Source organism: Camellia sinensis, chromosome 15 (assembly GCF_055761805.1).
Source record: "Camellia sinensis isolate YWXY chromosome 15, ASM5576180v1, whole genome shotgun sequence".
Lineage (NCBI taxonomy): Eukaryota > Viridiplantae > Streptophyta > Magnoliopsida > Ericales > Theaceae > Camellia > Camellia sinensis.
This window is the reverse complement of record NC_138975.1, coordinates 15,468,759-15,493,089: the sequence shown is the minus strand read 5'-3', so window position 1 is coordinate 15,493,089 and position 24,331 is coordinate 15,468,759. Positions and strand designations below refer to the sequence as shown.

The window sequence follows — 24,331 nt, the reverse complement described above, 5'->3', positions numbered from 1 at the left end:
GTTACAATTCGAACGGAATAATACTTCGCAACTACAAGCTCGAAGCATTTATCAAGAAAATTATCATATTCAATGTACGGGCATGAACCGTCTCAAATAGTATGAATCATTCGCTCTAAACTAAGTTAGCAACACAACTCATCCCTCGTAGTATGGTTCGTCTCATACCTTGAATATGAAAGAATAGAAAACCATTGTATGGAAAGTATTCAACGAATCATAGAAAGCAAAATACTTAAAAAGATAATGGAGAATATATATTTGAAACTTCTTAAACACCATACAATTTGTTCAAACCTTTACATAATCAAAAAGCAAAAAGAAAACCCTATTTACTTGGCTAGGGTTTTATCAAAATGCTATAAAGAGAAGCTTAGCCATTCATGGAGGAGTGGAAAGAAGTGAAGGAAGAACCTTTTATGGAAATTAACTTTGAAGCTTGAGAATCACCTTTTTTCAAACCCTAGCCTCTTCTCTCTCTTGGAATTTTCCAGACCTTATTCCAGCCTCTTTTTCTTCCCTATATACCTCTGCTGTCTTTCAAATAGGTTTAAAATAGTGGCATGATTTTTGAGGTATGGCCATACGTGCGGGAATGGTCACCGCACGTGCGGGAAGCTGTAGACATCCCATTTTTTACCGTTCTTATGACTTGGACGTCATCGCTTGCACACCCAATGATGAGTGTATATGCTTGTCAAGTATTCAAAGTCCTCAGCGGAATGCCACAACTTTAAGCTTTTCAAACCCTACACCCTTGTTGCCTTGTTTTGGACCAAAATCAGAGATTTTCAAGCCTGAAACCTTTTATGGCCTGCCAGCCTCTTCTTTTGGCTGCCAACCATTGCTTCTGGTTACCGGCCACCAATGTGTTTTGCAGATATTTTTCTGCCAACTGTGCCAGCTATTGGCATAGATATATGCACCTTCTTACACATGTATGTATAGATGTTTCTGAGGGAGTTGCACGGTTTTCTATATATAGGAGGCCTCCCCTTCTATTTTAAAGGTTGGATCTTTTTTAGAGAAAAAATTATCTCTCTCTCTCTCTCTCCCTCTACAATTCTCTCTCTCTCTCTCTTGAAATTTCTTAGCTTTTTGCAAGCTTTAGCCTATACACTCTTAACCAAACCTCTCCATCTTTGAGCTGAGGTACCTTTGAGCCTTGTTTGAGCTCTTGAGGGTGTGTTTGTCTTGATTTATTGCCTAGAATTGGTTCTCATCTCCAAGAGGTATAAAGCTTTGCTTCTTTACTTGCTTTATTGACTGTTTTTCTTTTGTTTTTAGGCTGTACAAACTCTGTATTTTTGGGCTAAAACTTGGGTTTTAAGGCCAAAAAAGGTTGAGGGGTGGTTCACCCTTCTTTACACCTTACTCTCAAGACCTTTACCCTTGTGTTTCCCACATTTACACTATCTTTTTTTGAGCTTTTTAACATTGATTTTCAGAGTTATTTTAGTGGCTAAAATCATGGTTTGAAGTACAAAATTGAAGGGGTTAGCCTCCCCACCTTTACACTAGCCTAACATGATTCATGTTTTAGCTTATTGTCCTAGCTATTTTTGTCTTAATTCCAGCATGTTTTAGGACTTATTTAGCATTGTTTTTAAGTGTTCATTGCATTTGAACCTTATCTTGCATGCTTGTAGTGTAATTGTCTTTATGAGTTTGGTATTTTAGGCCTTAGACACCACCTTATTTGAGTTGATTGTATTTATTTAGTGCTTTTCTTATTTGTTTTCACCTTTAATCACCTCTGCAACATCCCTTCTTTCTTGGCTTTTTCTTTGCTTTGAAAGTGGTTCCAAAATATTTGTTTGTTTAAGTATGAGATCGAGGTGTTATACTTAATGGTTTAATCCCTTTGGGGGTTCATTACCAACGGTATGATGTCTCTTTCATGCCCAAAGCAACACTTGGTTTGAGCCCTTTTTCTATTAGAGGACTTAAATTCACTTGTGGACTTAATTGATTAAAGAATCGAAAGGTAACTAAAATGGAGTAATAAAATTGGTGAATAAAAAAAAACAAGATAATAACTTGGTGGGTTCAATTGGACATTAATTGAACCCTTGATTCTTGGATCGTTTCGTACTTGCTAGTGATGTAAATGGTTCAAGAGTCATTGACAACCACTTCCCTTGATCAATTTATGATAGGGAAGGGGTATGAGAGTATTTTTTTGTTGCATTTGTTGAACTTGCACCCTTTGGTTTATAGGCCATCATGTAATGAAATTGCATCTATTGATAGTTTGTGAACCAAGTTTACTACTCCTTTGAGTTGTTTGATGATAAGGAGGGGTAAGTTGTGCAAACAACCCTTGAGAATACTCTGTGCTTGCTCTATTTGCTCTCTATTGCAGCAAGAAGAACCTGGCATCAGTGGCCGATAGGCAACTATTTGGGGACGGTAAGCCATCATTTGTGGCCGACAGGTCACCACTTGTAGCCCGCCGGCCACCTTTGCAAAACCAAGCAGTGTACTTTTTTTAACAAAATAGAGCTGATTCTGAGGTAAAAAATAGTGCAAGTGTTCTACTGTGCAACAGAGGCATCTGACAGTAGAACAGTGGCCTTTTTTCGGGTGGACATCCGTGCATGCGTGAGCATTCCTCGCTTACCGGGGCTGATTAATTAGTTTAATTATTTATTTCATGTTGTAATTAATTAGTTCATTCTAATTTGTAATTAATTAATTAGTGTAATTAATTAGTTAGTTCCATAGAATAGTTAGTTGATTTTGTAAATAATTAGCTAGCATAGTTAGTTTATTTCATTTGGGTTTGTAATAGTTAGTTAATTCGTAGTAATTAGTTAGCTTGTTAGTTTACTCGGACCCTTCTACGTGAGGGCATAAACTTGTAATAATGTGTATGTCTTCCAAACCCACATCTTTCTCCCTTTTATTTACTAGCTTATGTTGGTTAGTTTAGGGCCTCATGTTTTGTTTAGCATATCTCATGCCTTGCATTCACTTGTCTTGCATGCATCAAGGCTCGGTTCATTATTCTAACTTGCATTGTTAGTTTAACGCTTTTTTGAATACGTGCTTAGACCGCATGCTATCAAATTGATTCATATGCTATATTAGTAGCCGAGCCTATTTAGTTGCATATCGCATGCGTTACATTGGTCATATTGCATAGCTAGGATCATGCATTATTCTAACTCTATCATTTTTTTGGTTTGGAGTACTAGGTGAGCTTTTACTTACTTTAGCATATTACACGAATGTGATTGTTTCCATGTCTAGCATATTCACCATGAGACTAAGTGCTTAAGTAATAAACTGTTTGAATACCTGTGGATGAAGGCTAATTGCTTGAATTAGAATAATTTGAGTAATGTTCATATGCGATCACTTTTTCAAGTGATATATGTTCGAAATAATTTTCAAAACAAAACATGAGATCAAGTGTTCCAATTCTTGCAAATTAGTCTATACTTGTGTGTGTGCGCATTACATAGTAATGCTGGTCTAATAATCGGAACAAGAGCATATAATATAAATAAGATTCACATCATGATTAGTAGAGACTGATCTTTGATCGGGCGAGCAGGGGTGCTCAATTTATGACCTTCCCTTCTTGTACCTAAGTTCCCGAGCCAAAACAATCTTGGTGATGACTGACACGTGGCCTTTGGCACAAGTCATGAGTTTCCTAAATTCTCCAAAATATATTTAGGTGACGACTCTGTATCTGGCAAAGCAGTCAATTTTTGACAATTTGATTCAAAATCAATTTTTCAAAAGATTTGTCAGATTTGGACTCTTTGGTGTTTATCTATTTCACATTGTACTTGTGGAATCAGATTTAAAACCGCAGGAGTCCGATACTGTAGGGCTTATTCGTCTTTTTAAAAGGGGGCACGAAAAGTCGAGCTATAAAAGCTTAGGCCTTATTTGGTTACGAGGTAAAGGCCGCATGTGCAGGAATGCGCCTCCGCAGGTGCGGGAAGGAATTTTCATTGCATTTTTGCTCATTTTATGCTCTCACTGTGTACAAACCTGATTGACATTAAACAAGTATAAAATGTATAGTTTGACAAGCAAGTAAAGTTAAAAGATCCTAATTAACGGCCTTAGTGTTGTACAATTTGGCCTTAATCACATCTCCCAACTTACAACTTGCTAGTCCTCAAGCAAGGAATAAAGAAAGAAAAATAAACTTAAACAAAATCTAACTATCTCCTATTTCGTAGGAAGAACGGTTGCATTTAGCGTATGCAACAAGCCTTTAAACCACAAAGTTACCCTAAGTGGACGAGTAAAGTCTCGTGAAGGTTTTCAGAAATGATACCCACAAACATACATATTCACATCTATCCAGCAACAATCAATCATATTACACCACTCAAGAATTAACTTATGTGCCACTACAGTGCAATATTAAGACATGATGAGTTATTGAAGGCACAGTAAACAAGCATGAAGGAATCTATTAAGTAGAGATCGCAATTCAGTATTACACAAATCAAGTTCTATGTAATTGTGAATGTTAGTAGAACACATCATCAGTAACCTTGGTGTAACGTGCAATCTCCATAACTAGTTAACTAATCACTATAATAGCCCAGTGTAACTCATAATAACCTCCAACATATACAGAGAAGATTAAACTTTTGTAACCAGGATTCTCAAAATGTTAATTTTTTTTTTTAAAGACTGTGCAATATCTTGATCCATTAAGCTTTCTAATTAACCCATGTAACAAGCATTAGGCCAATGACTCTCAAACCTGATGGTTTTAGGGCACTAGGTGTGAAGACACCCCTACGGGCTTAATAACTCGAGCTGAAAAGGTTACAAATCCAAACAAGTCATTTTCCTTATTTTTCCTTAACTGTGCAACGTCTAGGTCCCTTAAGCTTTCTAATTAACCCATGTAACAAGTATTGGGCCAATGACTTCCAAACCAGACAGTTTTAGGGCACTAGGTGTGAAGACACCCCTACGAGCTTAATAACTCGAGTTAAAGAGGTTACGAACCTAAACAAGTCAAGTTTTTTCTTTGGATTTATTTTGAGAATCTAGGCTAGTAATTTATTATGTTCTGCAACACTAGCAATTATCAATGATATACACCAGGAATTATAATAGAGAGGTCACTACTATGATAGTGTGTTTATGTGAATCAAGGCATACTTATGATAAGTGTACTAATACCACAACCGCAAACAACTATCCTAGTGCAAACATCATATGCGAGTGTTTACCTAATAAACTCTTTTCATAAAAGTCTATTATGCTCTCCAATTTACATATGTAAATATCATCACCCTATTAGCAACAAGTCGACATCAAGTGAAATAGTGCAATAAAGTGATGCAGGTATAAGCATGAATTATGAGCAAAATAGAAATGCACAAAAGGAAATACCATCATTCCCCAACTTGAATATGACATTGTCCTCAGTAGAAGCAAATGCTAAGTAAATAGAAAAGAGAGAATATTACCAAAGATTGTAGGTGCACATCTAGGTAAGCATATAGTAACACATGCGCACACATTTTTTTTTGGGGGGGGGGGGGGTAATAAATGAAACCTAAGATAAAATTAAATTAAATAAAATAAACTAGACACATTAACGTTTTATCTAAATAACTGATGACTAAACAAATAAAGACGAACTACACTAACAAGTAACAATGAGATAATAGAATAAAAAAATAAAATAATAAACAACTAAATAAATAAACAACCTATGAAATAAAATGAATTAAAAAAGCTAAGCATTAGATTTTATTTTATTGTAATAAATGAAACCTATGATAAAATAAAATAAAATGAAATAAACTAGACACATTAACATTTTATTTAAATAACTAATGAATAAACAAATAAAGATGAACTACACTAACAAGTAATGAATCAAACTAACAAGTAATAATGAGATAATAGAATAAAAATAAATAAATAACCTATGAAATAAAATGAATTAGAAAAGCTAAGCATTAGATTTTTTTTTTTGGGTGGGCCGCATGTGTGCTGGAGATGGCCGCACGTTTGGTGGTGAGGAAGAAGGAGGGAAGGTTGAGAGTTGAAGGGTTGGTAATGGTGGGGTGTGACGGGTTTGTGGGGTTATGGAGTGTAGAGGGGAGAGAGAGAGAGAGAGAGAGAAAATCTGTGAGAGTGATTGAAGTGGGTCTAGGGTTGTATAACCCTTTTTTAAAAATAAAATAAAATAAACTAAATAATAAATAAATAAAATAGACAAAATACAAAAAAAAAATGTCATAAAGAAATCTGAATTTTAAAAAAAATAAAAAATAAAATAGATAAAATACAAAATAAATAAATAAAACTTTTTTTTTTTTTTAATATCGACGTCCCGCACGTGCGGTAGTGCACGCCACACATGCGGAAGCACACATGCACCATGTCGCCACACTTGCATTTAAAGCAAAGAATGCATTTGTTTCAAGAAATTTCCCGCACGTGCGGCGACTGTGCCGCACCACCTCTCACAGCTGCAGTTAAAGCAATAACAAATTTGTGGATTGGAGTTTTTGCCGCATGTGCGGTTGGTTGTGTCGTACCTACGGGATTTTTTTTTAATATTTTTATTTTTAATTAACCCCAATTACAATCTAAAATTTTTTCAAACTAATTCTACTTTCATTGCACATGTGAAATAAAAATAGCATTCCAAAAACATCTAAATGTTCAACAAATGTATAATCTTCATGCGAAAGCCACGGGTACTACTTTTCTCTCTAACTATTTGTAACTTTCCCTATTCTCCAACTGGGTGACAGACTAGGTTGATTTGGTATTCAGAATCAAAGCGCCTGAAACTAACTCGACCTATGGGGTTGCCATACAGAGTTTAAGCCAAGGTGGTTTTGAAGCAATCTCCACACCCTTGGGTATTTAAACTAGACTTTAGTCTCGGAAATTCCAAACCTTTCCATTTTAGGCTTTGCCATTTGAACTCTAGTTTTCACCATCTCAGTTGGTCTCCTAGAAACTCACTACAAACACAGTTAGGTGGCTATACCAGATCGTCAGATGTTGTTCGGGCACGGCTAACACCAAAGGAATTACACCTTTAGAGGATTTAAAGTCTCCTAGACACAAAGCGCAATCACGCACACTACACAAAACACTATTTTTGATAGGTTGTTTCACACACCAAAAATAAACTCTAAACTTGACCAAATTCTTTAGAATAATGCTAAGTCTAGGTATCGATCCACAGGGACAATTGTGAAATCAAACTAATTTAAATGCTAAATTCCTAAATAAATTCTGATAAAAAAGATGGTTGTTCATAGCCTAATAATAATTAAATTAAACAAAGCGATTAAACTAGCTATTAAAATTGAAATTAGAATTATTGATTGTGGAAGAACCTAGGGTACTGAATTCACCATTAGTTACATAAATAAAGTTTCAATTTGAAAATCAATTATGTTACGATTCGAACGGAATAATACTTCGTAACTACAAGCTCGAAGTATTTATCAAGAAAATTATCACATTCGATGTACAGGCACAAACCATCTCAAGTAGTACGCATCGTTCGCTTTAAACTAAGGTAGCGACACGACTTGTCCCTCGTAGTATGGTTCGTCTCATACCTTGAATGTGAAAGAATAGAAAACCATTGTATGAAAAGCATTTAATAATCATAGAAAGCAAAATACTTAAAAAGATATTGGAAAATATATATTTGAAACTTCTTAAACACCATACAATTTGTTCAAACCTTTACATGATCAAAAAGTAAAGAGAAAATCCTATTTACTTGGCTAGGGTTTCATCAAAACCCTAGAAAGAGGAGCCCAACCACTCATAGAGGAGTGGGAAGAAGTGGAGGAAGAATCCTCCGTGGAAATTACCTTTGAAGCTTGAGAATCACCTTTTTCCAAACCCTAGCCTCTTCTCTCTCTTAGAATTTTTCAGACCTTATTCCAGCATCTTTTTCTTCCCTTTATACCTCTGTTGTAATTCAAATAAGTTTAAAATAATGGCACGATTTTTGAGGTATGACTGTACGTACAGGAATGGTCATCGCACGTGCGGGAAAGGTTCCGCACATGCAGGAAAAACCCTTCACACTTACGGGAAGCTTGGCCTCTGTTTGGCTGCGAGGTAAAGGCCGCACGTGTGGGAATGAGCCTCTATACATACGGGAATGAATTTTCTCTGCATTTTTGCTCATTTTATACTCCCACTGTGTACAAACCTGATTGACATTAAACAGACATAAAATGTATAGTTTGACAAACAAGTAAAGTTAAGAAATCATAATTAACAGCCTCAGTGTTGTACAATTCGGCCTTAATCATATCTCTAGCAATGGGCTTAGTTAAAGGGTCCGCAACCATACGACTCGTAGGGATGTGCTCCAAGATCACTTCTTTTTACACCACAATGTCTCTGATAAAGTTGAACCTTACATCAATGTGTTTGGTTCTCCCATGATACTTAGGATCCTTCGCATAAACGAGTGCAGCCATGCTGTCACAATGGATAGTCACTGGGTCTGAAGTGTGTGTGACAACATCCAAATGCTTAAGGAACCTCTTCAACCAAACGGCCTCTTGAACGGCAGATGAACAAGCCATAAACTCAGCCGCCATAGTCGATAAGGCGATACAAGATTGCTTCTTACTGCTCCAAGAAATAGCACCATTGCTAAGCACAAAAGCATATCCTAAAGTGGACTTACGCTCAGCTAAGTCTCCTCCCTATTCAGCATCACAATAGCCAACTAGACGTAGATTTGAACTTTGGTAGCAAAGTGTGTAATCTGAAGTCCCTCTAAGATATTGTAATATCTTGTTAACTATTTTCTAATGAGCTGGTCTTGGGTTGGATTGGTAACGACTCACCAATCCGACTGCATAACAAATGTCAAGGCATGTACACATCTCATAAAATCTACTTCAAATGTCAAGGCAAGTAGGCAAAGTGACTCTAGTGAATGGGCCTAAAAGGCCTTCTCTAGCCAATCTAGTCATCCTGTTTTGCCCTATGTGGCCTAATGTAACATGCCATCTCATGAAATCATAATCACAAATAGATACAATATAAAAAACAGAGCCATATGCATTATCATTAAAACTAGAATCATCCACATCCAAAACTAAGAAACCATCCAAAAGATAACCATAAAAAAATTGTCCACAAATAAATGCTAACACCATTATTCTCAAAACAAAAGCTAAAACCAAGACTCATCATGCTAATAACTAAAACTAGGTTTCGCTGAATATCCGGAGCATAAAGAACATCATGAAGATACAAGGTGCGCCATCGTCGCATTTCCAACTTGCATGTGCCAATGCCAAGCACCTTCATACTGAACTCATTCCCATGTAAACTTTTCTGCTCCTAGCAGGTACTCGGCGATACTCAACGAACCCTATTTTGTTCCTCGCGATGTGGTCTATTGCTCCTGAGCCTATAACTCAAAAATGAGGAGAATGAGCAATTGATGCTTGACTAGAAACAAAGCATTGAATGCGAGAAATTAAGTAAGGGAGTACCTTCTTCTACTCAGGGCAATCTCGAGCGAAGTGTCCTTTTTTGTTACAATTAAAGCAGGCGATATGTCCTCGAATGTTTTTACACTCTCATTATACATCATGTTCTGCTTCATATGCTCCCAAGAATTTGGTAGAGAGCGAATCACAGCTTAAATTTGCTGCTCTTGAGTCAAATTGTGTCCAATGACTGCTAGCTCACATATCATGGTTGACATGACCCTCAAATGCTGCTTCATAAAGTGATACGCCTTATTTTGATAAGAGTCAAACTTCATAGTCAGCCCACGTAGCTTTGCCAAAGAGGTGACAGCAAACTTTTGCTTGAGAGTTTTCCACATCTCAAATGCAATCGGGCAATGCTCAAACTCACTAATCAAGGCGTTGTGCATGCTGCTCAACATGGTAAAGCATGCATACCGATCTTTGTTACGCTAAGTCTGATAGACTTCGAGATCATGACGATGTTAAGCTGTATTGCCCTATTCAGGCTCAACCATCACTTGGTCAAGTGTGTTCAAAACTTCTTGCTCATTGAGGAGATATTGGATCTTACAGCGCCATATGTTATAGTTATTGCCATCCAATTTCTCTTCCTTAGTCAAGTTTGTCATTGTCACAACTGTCTTAGCTGCCATTTCTACATAAAGATAGAGAGAGAGAGAGAGAGAGAAAAAAAAAAAGAAACAAATGCGCAGAGGATATTAATTTTAGCAACACAAAATTATTTTGTAGCAAAAGAATCTAAATTAAATAATGATAATATTACACATGTCTCAAGATCGAAAATTTGTTATGCTCATAATCATCTCTTGCACCTCTAGTGACAATTATCAAAACTTAATTTAATTCCATATGCAAAATTTTGGTTTTTGGGAGATAATTCCTAGAATCTTCTCATCCAAACAACCTCCCACTACTAATGGCATGTTTAAACAATGATAATTAGTCTAATTCAGCATCTTAATGTAAATTCACAATCAACTCATGCTATATTACATTTAATAATGAAATTTAAATAATAATAAAAAATTAATCATGCTATTCTAATCAAAACATATTAGAAACTCTAGGCAAAAAATAATAATATGTTGTATTTAATATTCAGATTATGCCATAACAAAAAGTACATAACTTCTGGAATTTTCTAGAATTTTCATGACTTTTAAATAATTAATAAACACACATAAAATCAAAAATAAATATTCCAAAATTTGAGAAAGTGTAACAATCATACCAGTAAATAGTAAACTATTACAGTAGTCTACAGAAAAAATTTTAGCTTCAGAAATTTAGTCATGCAACACCAGAAGCATTTTAAAGCAGAAATAATGAATTATTATCTCAGAAAAAATATTTTTATTTTCATAAAATTTTGAAAATTTTACAGTAGATAAAAAATTTAATTCTAAGTCTAACAGTTCCAACCACGCTCAAAACAAGGCTATAACGAATTACTTATGACCATTTAAAGCAATTCAGAATTAAAAAAAAAAAAAACAAACAGAGCCTTACCATCCAACAGCCATGCCCGCGTGGAAAACGGTGCGACTCGGCTAGGCGCAGTGCATGGCATACTCGTGGCAGCGCACATGGTGCGTGCGTAGGCAGGGGGTATGACTCGTGCAGACGAGTGGCGACACGTGGCAAGCGTGTGATGCGCGCTGGCTACGCCATTTGGTGCGTGATGCGCACATATCACCTTCCACAGTGATTTCTAGTCCAATTTTGGTACTACTGGACTTGATTTTTCAAAATAAAAACAATGGTGATCTCAAAATTGAATTTAATAAACACAAATGATAGGGTGTATTACACACTCTCTCTAGTGAGAGTGGAAGTACAGAAATTATGCATTCCATCTTCTTCCTCAAACCACCAAAGAACTCACAAAGAACCCAATTTAGGGTTTGAGTTTTCTTATCAATCGTAAGTCTAAATCTAACAAATAATATATGGTTTCGAAGGTCTCGAAACAAAGATTCTAAATATGTAAGATTTATAGACTGAAATTAAAGCATGTAAAACAGTCATGCAAGTAAAGTTTCGGGAATATAAAATGGGTCTTCATTTTTCTTGAAATCTAACCGTTCGATTTTTATGAAACTTTGTAGATATGTTTTACATGAAATTTACTACAACATATGTAAATTTTAGGTTAATCGAAGAAAGTTTAAAAAATATTAATTTTTATGCATATATCATGTATACATATATCAATAGTTATATACATATTTTAATGTACAAAAATAAGCACGAAAATACCTTATGATGGCTTTGATACCAATATAGGATATATATAATGCAGCGGATAAACAAATATTCGACATACTTTATTTGAATGAATCCGAAACGAAGAATTTTGTGGATAAATCACGTGCTTCAAAACTACGAACAAAACACCTAGCAATGGAGTGATACCACAGTATGAGTATCACCCACTCTAGTCACAGCGCAAAGGCTTGATCATTCTCTGATGGGAGAGAGTTTGGGAAAAACGTTATCAGGTACTACACTACATAACGTATCTGATATATTATATATAGATCAGATATATAACCATCTATCCATGTCTCCTAATAGGATAAGATAGATGTAGATAAATAGTGAGTTATTCTAACAAATAGGATAATCAGAAATTTAAATTCAAATTACATTAGTAATTTGAATGAATCATGAGTCATGCCACATGGGCGCCAAAATTCAAGTCCAATATCCAACCCAATTTCCAACAATTGTGTATAGCTGTGATATTTTTTGCTCCCTCTCTTTTCTTACCCTTGATAATTACCAATAAAGTGTTCTTTTTTTGACTGTTCAAAGAAAAAAGAGGGACAGAACATAGTGTAAATTGTCTAAATATAGTGAGAGTTCACTACAACATATAAAATTTTTAAAAATTAATTTTTTATTTCTAAAAGTAAAAAATTTTATTGTAAAAAATATTTGGGGATTAATTCATGACATCACGAGAATAGCAGCTAAAATGTCGTCCTAAAAAATAAAACAAAAAATAAATAAAAAAGACTTTGAGCAATAAAATTTTGAAAATATTACTAATAAACGCAGGAGAAAATAATTTAGTCCTAATAAGATTTAGTTTTTTAGATAATTTGTTTTTTTTAGGTAACTTGAACTAAAATTAAAAGTCAATGGATGAAAGCAAAATTAACCATATATAGAGCGATGTTGCAGGCGGGTTATGTGAGCCGTCGATGTAGTGATGGACGGAGGTGATCAGATCACCGAAGAAGTGATCGGACGGCCATTGACTGCAAGTCCAACCGTTACATTTATTTCAGAATTAAATGTAACATTAAATGTGATTTTCGAGTTGTAGCTTCTGTGATCTTAAATACAGTTGAGAAAGATGCCTTCCCTTGTTTTGTGTTTATTTTGTTTTTTCTCATGCTAATTAATTATTAATAATTAACTATTTTTTTTTTTTTTTTCTAAAAAATTATTTTCGCAATTTGTTTATATATATGTGAGAAACAAAGAGAAGAAGGCCAACCACAGATAGCCAGCTCAGGAAGAGTTGAAGGGGAGAAGTGTTTCTATCTCTCTCTCTCTCTCTCTCTAAATCTGGGGGTGATCAGGTCATTGTCTGACTCTCAATGGCTTTGGTTGGGGAGCTGTTTCTCTGTCTACTTCTTCTATGGCTCTATGCTCTCACTTTCTGTCAAGGTTCTCTTCTCTCTGCTCCTACTTCTATGTCTCACTGTTTCTCATATGGGTTTTTTTTTTTTTTTTTTTTTAAATATATTATATACATACTCAATCTACAAAGTATATTATTTTTCATTCTTCTTTCTTTTTCTTTCATGGTGGAGAAAGAAAGTAATGGAGATGGACTTTTCTTGGGTTTTCTTGGTTAGGATGGTTGTTGAGCCCTTTTGTTTCCTTTTTCTTTACTTTTTTTTTTGTGTGTTTTTTGTCAGTACTATTTCAACATTAGTTTTTTTTTAAAAAAAAATTTTGGGGTTTAGTCTGAAAAATAAAAGTCCAATTTTTAGTGAAAAAAAGGTATTTGGATTGAGATTGTTTCAAGCCAGTGATGTTTTGGCCAGAATGGGCATCTTTGTGATCATCATCATTTTTCCTATACATACACATACATGTCCTAGCTAGCAATCAAGATACATTAGTGTGACATACATTAATATTTTTTCAATGCAGCGAAGCAAAATTGGGAAAATCAATACCCATTCATCAAGCGTGCAAGTTCTTTTCCATCATCATCATCATCATCATCATCATCAACTACATCGAGCGGTGGCGATAAGGCCTACGATTACATAATCATAGGGGGTGGCACAACAGGGTGCCCGCTAGCTGCCACCCTTTCTAGAAACTTCAGTGTGTTGTTGCTTGAGAGAGGAGGTGTCCCTTTTGTAAACCAAAATGTAACCAACTTGAAGAACTTCCACCTCACTTTGGCCGATACTTCACCAAGCTCAGCTTCCCAAGCTTTTATTTCCACCGATGGAGTGTTTAATTCTAGGGCTAGGGTTTTGGGTGGAGGCACTTGCATCAATGCTGGCTTCTACACTAGAGCTAGCACAAGGTACCATCTCTCTCTCTCTCTCTTTGTTGGTAGAGTGGAGGTTTAGAAATTTTTAAGATTTGTCCTTAGCATCCTTTTAACGATTTTGATACATGTTTTAATCACGAAAATAGTCTTTTTAAAATTAAAATAAAATTGTATATATTATATTCTCTCTAGATTTCAATTTATTAGAAGTTGGAGTCATAAAAATAATTTATTTAAAAATAAGATAAAATTGTAAATTTTATTTTAACGGCAACTTCATCCTTGCATTGGTCACTTTTTTTTTTTTTTAATTATTTATTTTTTCCCTTGAGCCTAAGAAGAGAACACGTTTTGGGTTATAATTAGCATAATTTTTTCCTAAAAAATGATTTGCAAATAGAATTTACATAAAATATATAAGAAAAGAAAAAAAATCCATATTAGTGACATTTTTAATTTAAGGACAATATTAAAGTAACCGCAATAAATCATATCATTTGTAAAAAAAATTTGTACAAAAGTTTATATCCTTACTCGTTTTTTTTTTACAACAAAAAATTAAATTTTTAGAGACCAAAATTTAGAGACAAAATTATTTTTGAAGGATCAAATATTTTTGTTGCGAAAAATATTATTATCATATTTTTAACAACAAAAATTGGGCATTAATGATGAATTATTATTCTTTTGAGGCCAAATTTTTTGTCTCAAAAAATAAACTATTTGGAGACCAAATTATTTTGTCTCTAAAAGTCTATTTATTAGTGATATTTTCAAAATTTTGTCTTTAAAAATTTTGTTTTTGACTTTTCGAGAAGGCCTTTTAACGACTATCCTTATGACGATAGAATTTGATTCTTAAATGTTTTTTATAATAGAATTTTTATTTTTAGAGATTAAAAAATTTAATCTCTAAAACTCTTATACGTTGGTAGTGTTATTATATGATAATGTCATGCAGACTAGGGTATATGGCTGCAATATTTAGGTCAAGTTTGGCAACCCAAAATAAGTACACACTTTTTATCTTTTTATTTTTTTTTCATCACATCATCTCTCTACTTTTCTGCACATATTTTCGTAAAAAGACAAAAAATGCACTTATTTAGGTCATCCCAAACAATCCCTTAATGTTAGAGAGACAATTATGCCCTTGTTTGGTTTAGCGTCATTTGAAGTATAGTGGTGGGCAATGTTGGAATTTCAAATAGCTGGCACCACGACTGCTATTAAAACCCTACAATATTGTGATTAATTTGCTCACGTGGGTTTAACTCTACCCTCTACTTGAAATAATTTTTTTTTTAAAAAGGGAGAGAAATTCATCTTCATGCATTGGCTCGAATTCAATTATTTCTAAGCTATACAAAAAGCAAAAATAAAAACAAAGAAAAAATTCATTTATGTGCCATTAAAACCGGCAAAGAGTTTAAGAATTTATGTAGTTATGAAAGTGAATGTTGTTATAAGTCATTGTCTAACACTTTGATGTTGATATTGATTAAAAAAATCTTTGATGTTGATATTAGTCAATCACTTAGGTATTAATATGGTCAACAGGGCCTCACCAGGGCAGTTGTGGTTGGTGATAAGTCATTTGGTGTGTCACTTAACAAAATATGACAAATAAAATTAGAACGATATATTTTTTTTTTTAATCTCTTGTTATAATTTAAGAGTTGTTTAGGATGAACTTATAAATATATTTTTAAAAAAGTTTAAGACTTTTTGATTTTTTATCTTTTTTAAAGTATGTCAAACACTTTCTTAATCATACTCAGTGTGTTTGGTTTGAAATTTCTAAATTAAGTTTTTTAAAAATTGAATTTTTATTTTTTGTATTTTTTTTGTTTTTAGTGAATATTTTTAAAATTTTAAACATTTTTTTAGTTTTTTAGATGCACCTTATTTAGATGCATCTAAAAAGTAAAAAATTTGTGAAAAAATATTTTTAAAAATTATTAAATACATAAAAATACAAAAAAAAACGTACTGAATTCTCGTTTTTTTTTTTTATATTTTTTGTATTTAGTGAATTTTTAAAAGGTTTTTTTTCACAAATTTTTTACTTTTTAGGTATATTTATATTAGGTATATCTAAAAATTAAAAATTTTGCTTAAAATATTAAGAAAAATTATAAAAAATAAAAAAACACGAAAAATAAGAAAGTAAAATTTTCTGAAAACTATTTTTAGAAAAACAAAACCAAACAAGCTGATTACCTTACTAAAGTTAATAATACATCCAATAAATGGAGATCATCCAAAAGTTAGAGAGATGATGAAACTATTTTAGTTTGGTTGGATTATCTAGGATGTAGTGATTGCACTAGAGGATACAGTTGAGTCTATATGGAGTTTACTTGTAGAATATTTAAATCGTTTTAATTTTTTCAAGTAAGTGATTGACTAAATATCAATAACTATATGTTATAAATATATAATTATCGGTATTCGTTTAATTTAAACTTTTAAATATATAATTTATTCAAAAAATACCTAGAACTAAATTATTTAAATCACTGAAACGAGTCTACAAGGGTTTAACTGGACCATCCCATTCAATTACTGGTCCAATTCAATTACTAAACTACAGAGACGCTTCATTCGTGGCCAAACAATTAAAATAAGGTTAAGTTTGGCAATTTAAAAATAATTCATCTTTTTATTTTTTTTTCATCAAATCACCTCTCTACTTTTCTTCACATCTTTTCGTAAAAAGATAAAAAATACACTTATTTAAGTCATCTCAAACAACCCTATGTAAAAAGAGCGAAGCATTAAATGGTGGGCATATAATTAATGTACGTGACATGTCATCGTCCAATATTCACGACATTTATCATGATTTGATCAATCATATTTATATTATATTTATTTAAAAGATAAATTACAAATACACTCTTTATGGTTTAAAAATTACATTTTATTTTTTAAAAATTTTAATTTCATAACAAATCATCTATTTTATTAATAAATTATCAAGCTAATTAACAGTTTTTAATGATGTTAGAAATATATTTCAATTAATAATTTAAGTGATTTTATTATTATATAGGAGAGCAATTGTGAATTTTATTTTTTTTAGTTAATTCTGTTAAATAAAATTTTTTTAACAATAGAGTATTTATAATTTTTCAAATCATAGGAGATAATTTATATTTTAAACAAATCTCAAAAAGTATATTTATAATTTACTCTTATTTTAATTTGTTAGCTTGTGTTAAATGTTACCTGTGTCCTTCCTTTTCCTTAATTTTATTTTCAAATACTATAAATTTAAAAAAATTATCTAAAATTTTACTCGAAAACATCAATCTATAGTTCATAAATAAATCTTGAATAATGTTATATACACTAATTAGTATATCAATTAGTGTACTAACGGGTAATATTTCTTAAAAGCTTTGGATTTTGTAATTTATATAATACGTGGGATTCAAATTTTAAAATGACAATATGAAAATATATAGTAATAGACTAATTAATATACTAACTAATACATATACTATTGCTCATAAATCTTTGAATAATACAGTATGTACTAATTAGTGCACTAATTAGTATACCAATTGATGATATGACATAATTTAAGAGATTTTTTATATTTATAATGTAATTAAAGTATTTGATCAATAATAATATCATAATTAATATTAATATACTAATTAATATATTAATTAATACATATAGCACTTCCGTAAATCTTTTGCTAACTTGCCAAAAATAAATTGTCATTTACTCCAACCTAATATCAAGGGTGTAGATGCAAAAACCACATGAAACATTTATTGTGGTCGAATAGCGCTAGAACACTCAAGACACAATTGGTCCCATATCCACTATCCCAACGACTCTGACATTGGCATTCAACTCTAATCCGCTGGTGGAACAAAATAAAATAATCATTTTATCAGAATATTTATTTTATAAAAATAATAAAAAATATATATATTATAAATAGAATTATTATTTATCATCATAATGAAATATTATTATATTATATTTCATCTCATTTCAATAAATTAAATAGAGTATAAGTTTACTTAATAATGTGCAATTTGTAATATCACAGGAAACTCTATTTCCAAATATATCTTTGTTTTCTTATTTTAATACTGTACATCTTAAATTTGTATCATATCTTTGAGATTTTCATCTTACTATAACATATAAGAGTTAGGGATCAAATATTTTGATTTCTAAAAATAAAAAATTTATTGGAAAAGACATTTAGAGATCAATTTTCATCGTCGTGAGGATAATCGCTAAAAAGTCGTCTTAAAAAATAAAAAATAAGGCTTTTAGTAACAACATTTTGAAAATGTCACTAATAAATAGACTTTTAGGAATTAAATAATTTAGTCTCAAAATGATTTATTTTTTTAGACAAAAAAATTGGTCCCAAAAGGATAATAATTCATCATTAATATCTAATTTTCGTTACTAAAAATATAATAATGATATTTTTCACAATAAAAATATTTAGTCTTTAAAAAATAATTTTGTCTCTAAATTTTAATCACTAAAACTTTAATTTTTTATAGTATCTTTTGAATTTCTTACATGGTCTTATGGTTGAGAATGTATTGGGATAGGAAGACATGGTGATTTAACGAACAGCTGTGATAGGGATCCCACACCCCCACACACATTTGCGAGAGAGAGGGAGGAGACAGAAGAAAATAAAAAAACAAAAAAATAAATAATGAGTGGTTATAAATTAATTAGGGTTTATGAGGCTTACAAATTTTGAAGATCTCAAAGTATTATTCTTTAACAAAAGATATTTTAACTTTATATATGTATCAAAAAATCTTTATACAATGTGTCAGGAATTTTGAAACATAGAAAATTTCAAACCATTCTGCAACCGAGAATGCATTGTGTTGTACAAGATGACAGGAATTTTGAGTATAGAATCTTATACGGCGTTCATTGCAAGAATCTGTGAAGAAAAATGGTCTCTTTAGAAAGTGATTACTTCTTTACATAATTTGACATGCAACAAAAACCTAACCCAACCAAATACTGACTTAAACTCTTAATTTATCTAATTCAACATGTTACGTATTTAGAAAAAATATTTAAAACTAATTGGAATTTGAATAGATGATATAAATTTAAATTTGATTTGGTGTTTAGAAAAAATATTTAAAAGTATTTGGAATTTGAATAGATGGCATAAATTTAAAGTTGACGTGGTGTGATCATACTTAGGAACTGTTTGGAATGATCTAAATATGTGTACTTTTTGATTTTTTATGAAATATGGGTTGAGTTTGAAGTAATGTGATAGAGACGTGATGTGACTTAAATAAGATGATATGACTTAAATAGGATAATGACTTTTTGACTATTTTAGGTTATGAGAAATAAGGCCTTAGAATAAATTTGATCTATATATTTTAAAGAAAAAAGATTGAAAGCTCTAAATGAAGAGCTCTAATAGCTCTAATTGGTGTATGGATCCATGTGATGTGATATTTTGGCCTTGGTTTTTTTTTTCTTTTTTTTTTTTGATTTTCCACATCATTAGTATTTTTTTAGAGCTCCCAAATTAGAGGGATGTATCATTTCTATATTTTAAATTCTGAACATTTCTTTAGATATTTTTTTTGAAAGGAAATGCTAATTACCACCTAACCACCGTTGATTAAGGTTGATGCACATGTAAAAACATATAATGACACATGTAAGAAGTTTATAAAAATATTAAAAAACGTGTATTAAAATTCTAACATTAAAATGTGACAAATATTATTTTTTAAAAATTATATATAATACTCGAATTTATTTATTTATTTTTTAAAATTGGGTGGTGATTGGATTTTAGGTATGTTAGAAAAGCAGGATGGGATGCTAAGTTAGTGAATGAGTCATATCCATGGGTTGAGAAGCAAATTGTGTACCAGCCAAACCTTGTGCCATGGCAGATAGCGGTTAGAGACAGTCTTTTAGACGTCGGGGTTTCGCCTTTCAATGGATTTACGTATGATCATGTGTACGGAACTAAGGTTGGCGGTACCATCTTCGACAAGTATGGTGGCCGTCACACTGCTGCTGAGTTACTTGCTTCCGCAAGCCCTGAAAAGCTTGATGTTTTGATTCATGCTACGGTTCAAAAGATAGTTTTTGACACAACAGGTATATTTTCATCTCGTGTCGTGTTAAAATTCACCTTATTTGCTTATTTTTCTGTATTAATTATCATATCCTCTCATTTTAATTTCGTGCTTGATTCGTGTCATTTCAAAAATTTCTAATTATAAAAGTACCAATTGTACCCAAATATTAACTTCTTTGTTTCTCCGCAATTAAATTTCATTAAACTAGTCTCTATCATTTCAAATTATTGATAAAAACATTTAATTTTAACTATTTTCTCTTTTCAATTTAAAAGTTAAATCCTATTAATTATCTAATAATTGAAAAATAAAAAGAATATATTTACTCTAAAATTCAATTATATATTTTTTTGAGTTATAGTGTCATGTTAATGTGTTATAGTGTGTTTATATCATGTTACTGTGTCATTTAAAATTCACATTTAGTTAAAAATACAAAATGCATGGAGACTTTAAAGGTTTTTCTTCTTCCCACAAAATAAATTTTATAAAACTTGTCTCTACAATATATTTTTTTGTAAAAATATTTAATTTCCTAATTTCAAAAAATTAAACCCTACTATTATTTACTAGATACTCCAAAATATTTTTTTTTTTTAAAAAAAAAAATCTCAGATGGAAAACAAAAAGAGCATATTGATCATAAAATTCTATTTTACAATTTTTTTTTGGTGAGGGGGGGGGGGAGAGTTTGTCAAATTCAAGATATATGGGTTTTGACATTATTCCGATCTATTTATTTTTTCATGTTATCATCTTAGTTCACTCTTGATTTTATATCAACACGTAATTAACCTTATCTTGTCACTTTTTATTGTGATTTGTGTTGTGTTAATGTATCATGTCGATGCAGGAAAGAAACCAATGGCAGTCGGAGTAATCTTCAACGACGAAAATGGTAACCAACACCAAGCAATTCTAGCAAATGGGTCAGGAAGCGAAATCATAGTGTCGTGTGGAGCCATTGGCAGCCCCCAACTGCTGCTACTGAGTGGCATCGGACCAAAAGCCGAGCTTCAAAAGCAGAACGTATCGGTGGTGGTAGACAACAAGTTCGTCGGAAAAGGGATGTCGGACAACCCACTCAACACATTGTTCATACCATTTAATAGGCCAGTTGAGCAGTCATTGATACAAACTGTGGGGATTACTAAAATGGGTGTTTACATTGAGGCTAGCAGTGGCTTTGGGCAGTCCCAGGATAGCATTCGCTGCAACCATGGAATTTTATCGGCCGAGGTTAGTGTCGTCTTTTTTCACTTTTTTTTTGTGAAAAAAATGGATGACGGAATCCTCACAAAAGTGTGGGACTCACTCTTTGCGAGAGTTCGGTTGTTCTTTGCTTGATTTGTTTTTGTGCAAGTATAGTTTTTTCTAAGATCGTATGATCTAAAAATTCTTGACGTGGTTAATCTTTTTAAGTTTTCGTTTGAAATTTAGATAAAATATATAACTTTCACCATTTTAATATAATTATAGATTAAAAAATATATATTATCTCTTTTACACTAAAAGGCTCCGTTTGTTCTGACACAAAAATATTTTACTGATTTTTCGTTATTTGGTTGAACAAAAAATAAGTAAAACATTTTTAAGGAAAATATTTTTGTGTCTGACCTTTAAAAATTCCTTAAGTCAATTTTTACAAAATTGACTTTCACTCACTACCTTTTTAACACATTTAACATTTTCAAATAAATATTTTAACTCACTAAAAAGTCATAAATAGCACTTTATTAAATCAAAATTTCTCTTTTACATAATAAAATGTTTTTATTTCAAGTGTCAACTAAACACCAAAAAATAATAAATAAATAAATAATTTTGTGTAAAATCAATTTATAAGAAAAATATTTTACGTGGAAACAAACAGAGTCTAAAATGCATATTTTTCATACCATCTGCATTGGTTTTGTTCCCTTTGATCTTATTTAAAGAGAGTTTAGTATAATTATATTAAAACTGTACATTACTGTACTTTTTCAAGAGTTATGTCAGGGATATCAAATAATTTATCAAATTTTCTACCAAACCTCTCACATAGGTGTGGGACACACACCCATATATAGGTTTGTAAGTCTCAGACACATGTGAGATTTAGTAGAAAATTTAATAAATTATTTGAGATTCATAGAATTTTTCTTTTTTCAATCCTTACAAAATATTATTAACAATGCATGCAACTGGTACTTGTGCAAAAAGAAAATTTCAAAATTAAAATTAATAAAATCTTATTTAAGATCAACAATTTCGTCCAAAAAAAAGAAAAAGCAAAAGAAAAGTGAATCAACTATATTGTCAATCAAAAAAGATTTGTTAGCAAGACTTGAGCACAAAGATTTTATCAGTAATTTTGCATCTCAAAAAATTAGAAATTAAATTTAAATAAAAGTTTCTACAACAAAAAAAAAAAAAAACACCTTAAAAAGCCTTAATTTTTTTCTTTTTTTTTCAAATCCTGAAATGTGTGACTGTTTTCTTTATTAGATTGGGCAACTCTCCACCATTCCCCCAAAGCAAAGAACTAAAGAAGCCATAGAAGCCTACATCAAAAGCAAGAGAGACCTTCCACATGAAGCATTCATGGGAGGTTTCATTCTAGAGAAAATAGCCCGGCCTATCTCCACTGGTGAGCTCAGCCTCATCAACACCGATGTCAACAACAACCCCTCCGTCACCTTCAACTACTTCAGCCACCCTTATGACCTACAGCGTTGCGTTGATGGCATTCGTATGGTAGAGAAGCTCGTGAGCTCAAAACACTTCGTGAACTTCACTCAACACGACAAACTGACCGTGGATAAGCTGATTAACATGAGTGTCATGGCTAATATTAACCTCATACCCAGACACACCAATGATACAGAGTCCTTGGAACAGTTTTGCAAAGACACTGTCATTACTATTTGGCACTACCATGGTGGTTGTCATGTTGGTAAGGTTGTTAGCCCAGAGTACAGCGTTCTCGGGGTTCATAGCCTCCGTGTCATTGATGGCTCAACATTTAGTGAATCGCCTGGTACTAATCCTCAAGCCACTTTGATGATGCTGGGCAGGTAATTAAGATGAATGCATATACAGAGTTCAATTTACCTTCTATGAAGTCATTCTAGGGAAAATAGAGTTATCAATGGCCTAAAGGCCCGCAACCTGGCCTAAGTCTACCGGGCTTTTACAATCCAAGCATGTATCTTGGATTCGCTAGGTGTGGAAGCACAGACCGCCGGCCTATCAAAGGCAGGCAGCCCATTCGGTAGCCCTGCTAACCCAACAGAAAATAGGGAAATAAAAGAAAATTTAAAAAAAAGTAAACAAAATTAAAAGCCCGAATCTTGGCCCACTGTCCAGCCGTTAGCTCATCTGGTCCAAACCCATTGAGTAGGGTATGGGCCTAAAGTTTTTGACCTTTGGCTGGCCTGCTAGAAAAACCCGCTAGACGGACTTGGGCACCAATTTCATGGGTTAGCCTCCCAACCCAACCTGGTGCCCACCCTTAAATCCAATTACGTGTGTATGTAGTTATGGTTTTCTTGTGATGTGAACTTGTGCAGGTACATGGGAGTGAAGATTTTGAGAGAGAGACTAGGAAGATCAGCTGATACATAAAGACTTGAAAAGAAAAGCTAAGTAGAAGCACAACAGGAGCAGCATATGTGTGTGTGTGTGTGTGTGTGTGTGTGTGTGTGTGTGTGTTTTGTAATGGTGGAAAGTGTTTTGGTTGTTTTAATTTCTTAGCAAGCAGTTAAATGTGTAGAGATATAGGTCAGCTTGCCCACATATCAATATGTTTCCCAATCTGTTTTATCCACTACATGTAGTCTCAGCTATTTAACATTAGATATATATATATATATATGTATCACCTGTTGGCATCTTCCACCCACAGTACCTGGATTCTTTCTTTCTTCATGAATTTTATTTTATTTTTTTATTTTTTTTACTTTCTCATTTTGTAAACAATATTTACTAGTGGAAGCAATTCAGATTGTAGACTAAACTCTTGCACTAAATCCAAAAACAAGAACCAAAAGTGAATCACATACTCTTGTAACCTCCAAACGATCATGAACAACACCACCTCTAGCGGAGGAGCAACACCACACTGAAAGAGTGTCACCCACAAAATCACAGTGAAATGGCCCTTCTTGGTTCAACAATGGCAGAGAGAGAGA

The 24,331-nt window shown here is 32.5% G+C and overlaps 1 protein-coding gene across 1 annotated transcript; it reads left to right on the top strand.

The window, feature by feature from the left end:
• Positions 1-13,005: 13,005 nt before the first annotated feature.
• LOC114278701 (protein HOTHEAD) lies at positions 13,006-24,087 on the top strand. Its single transcript, XM_028220804.2, has 6 exons — positions 13,006-13,184; positions 13,677-14,064; positions 19,868-20,178; positions 21,013-21,398; positions 22,647-23,215; positions 23,711-24,087. The coding sequence occupies exons 1-6, from the start codon at positions 13,115-13,117 to the stop codon at positions 23,763-23,765; spliced, it is 1,779 nt and encodes a 592-aa protein (XP_028076605.2). The 5' UTR covers positions 13,006-13,114; the 3' UTR covers positions 23,766-24,087.
• Positions 24,088-24,331: the final 244 nt, after the last annotated feature.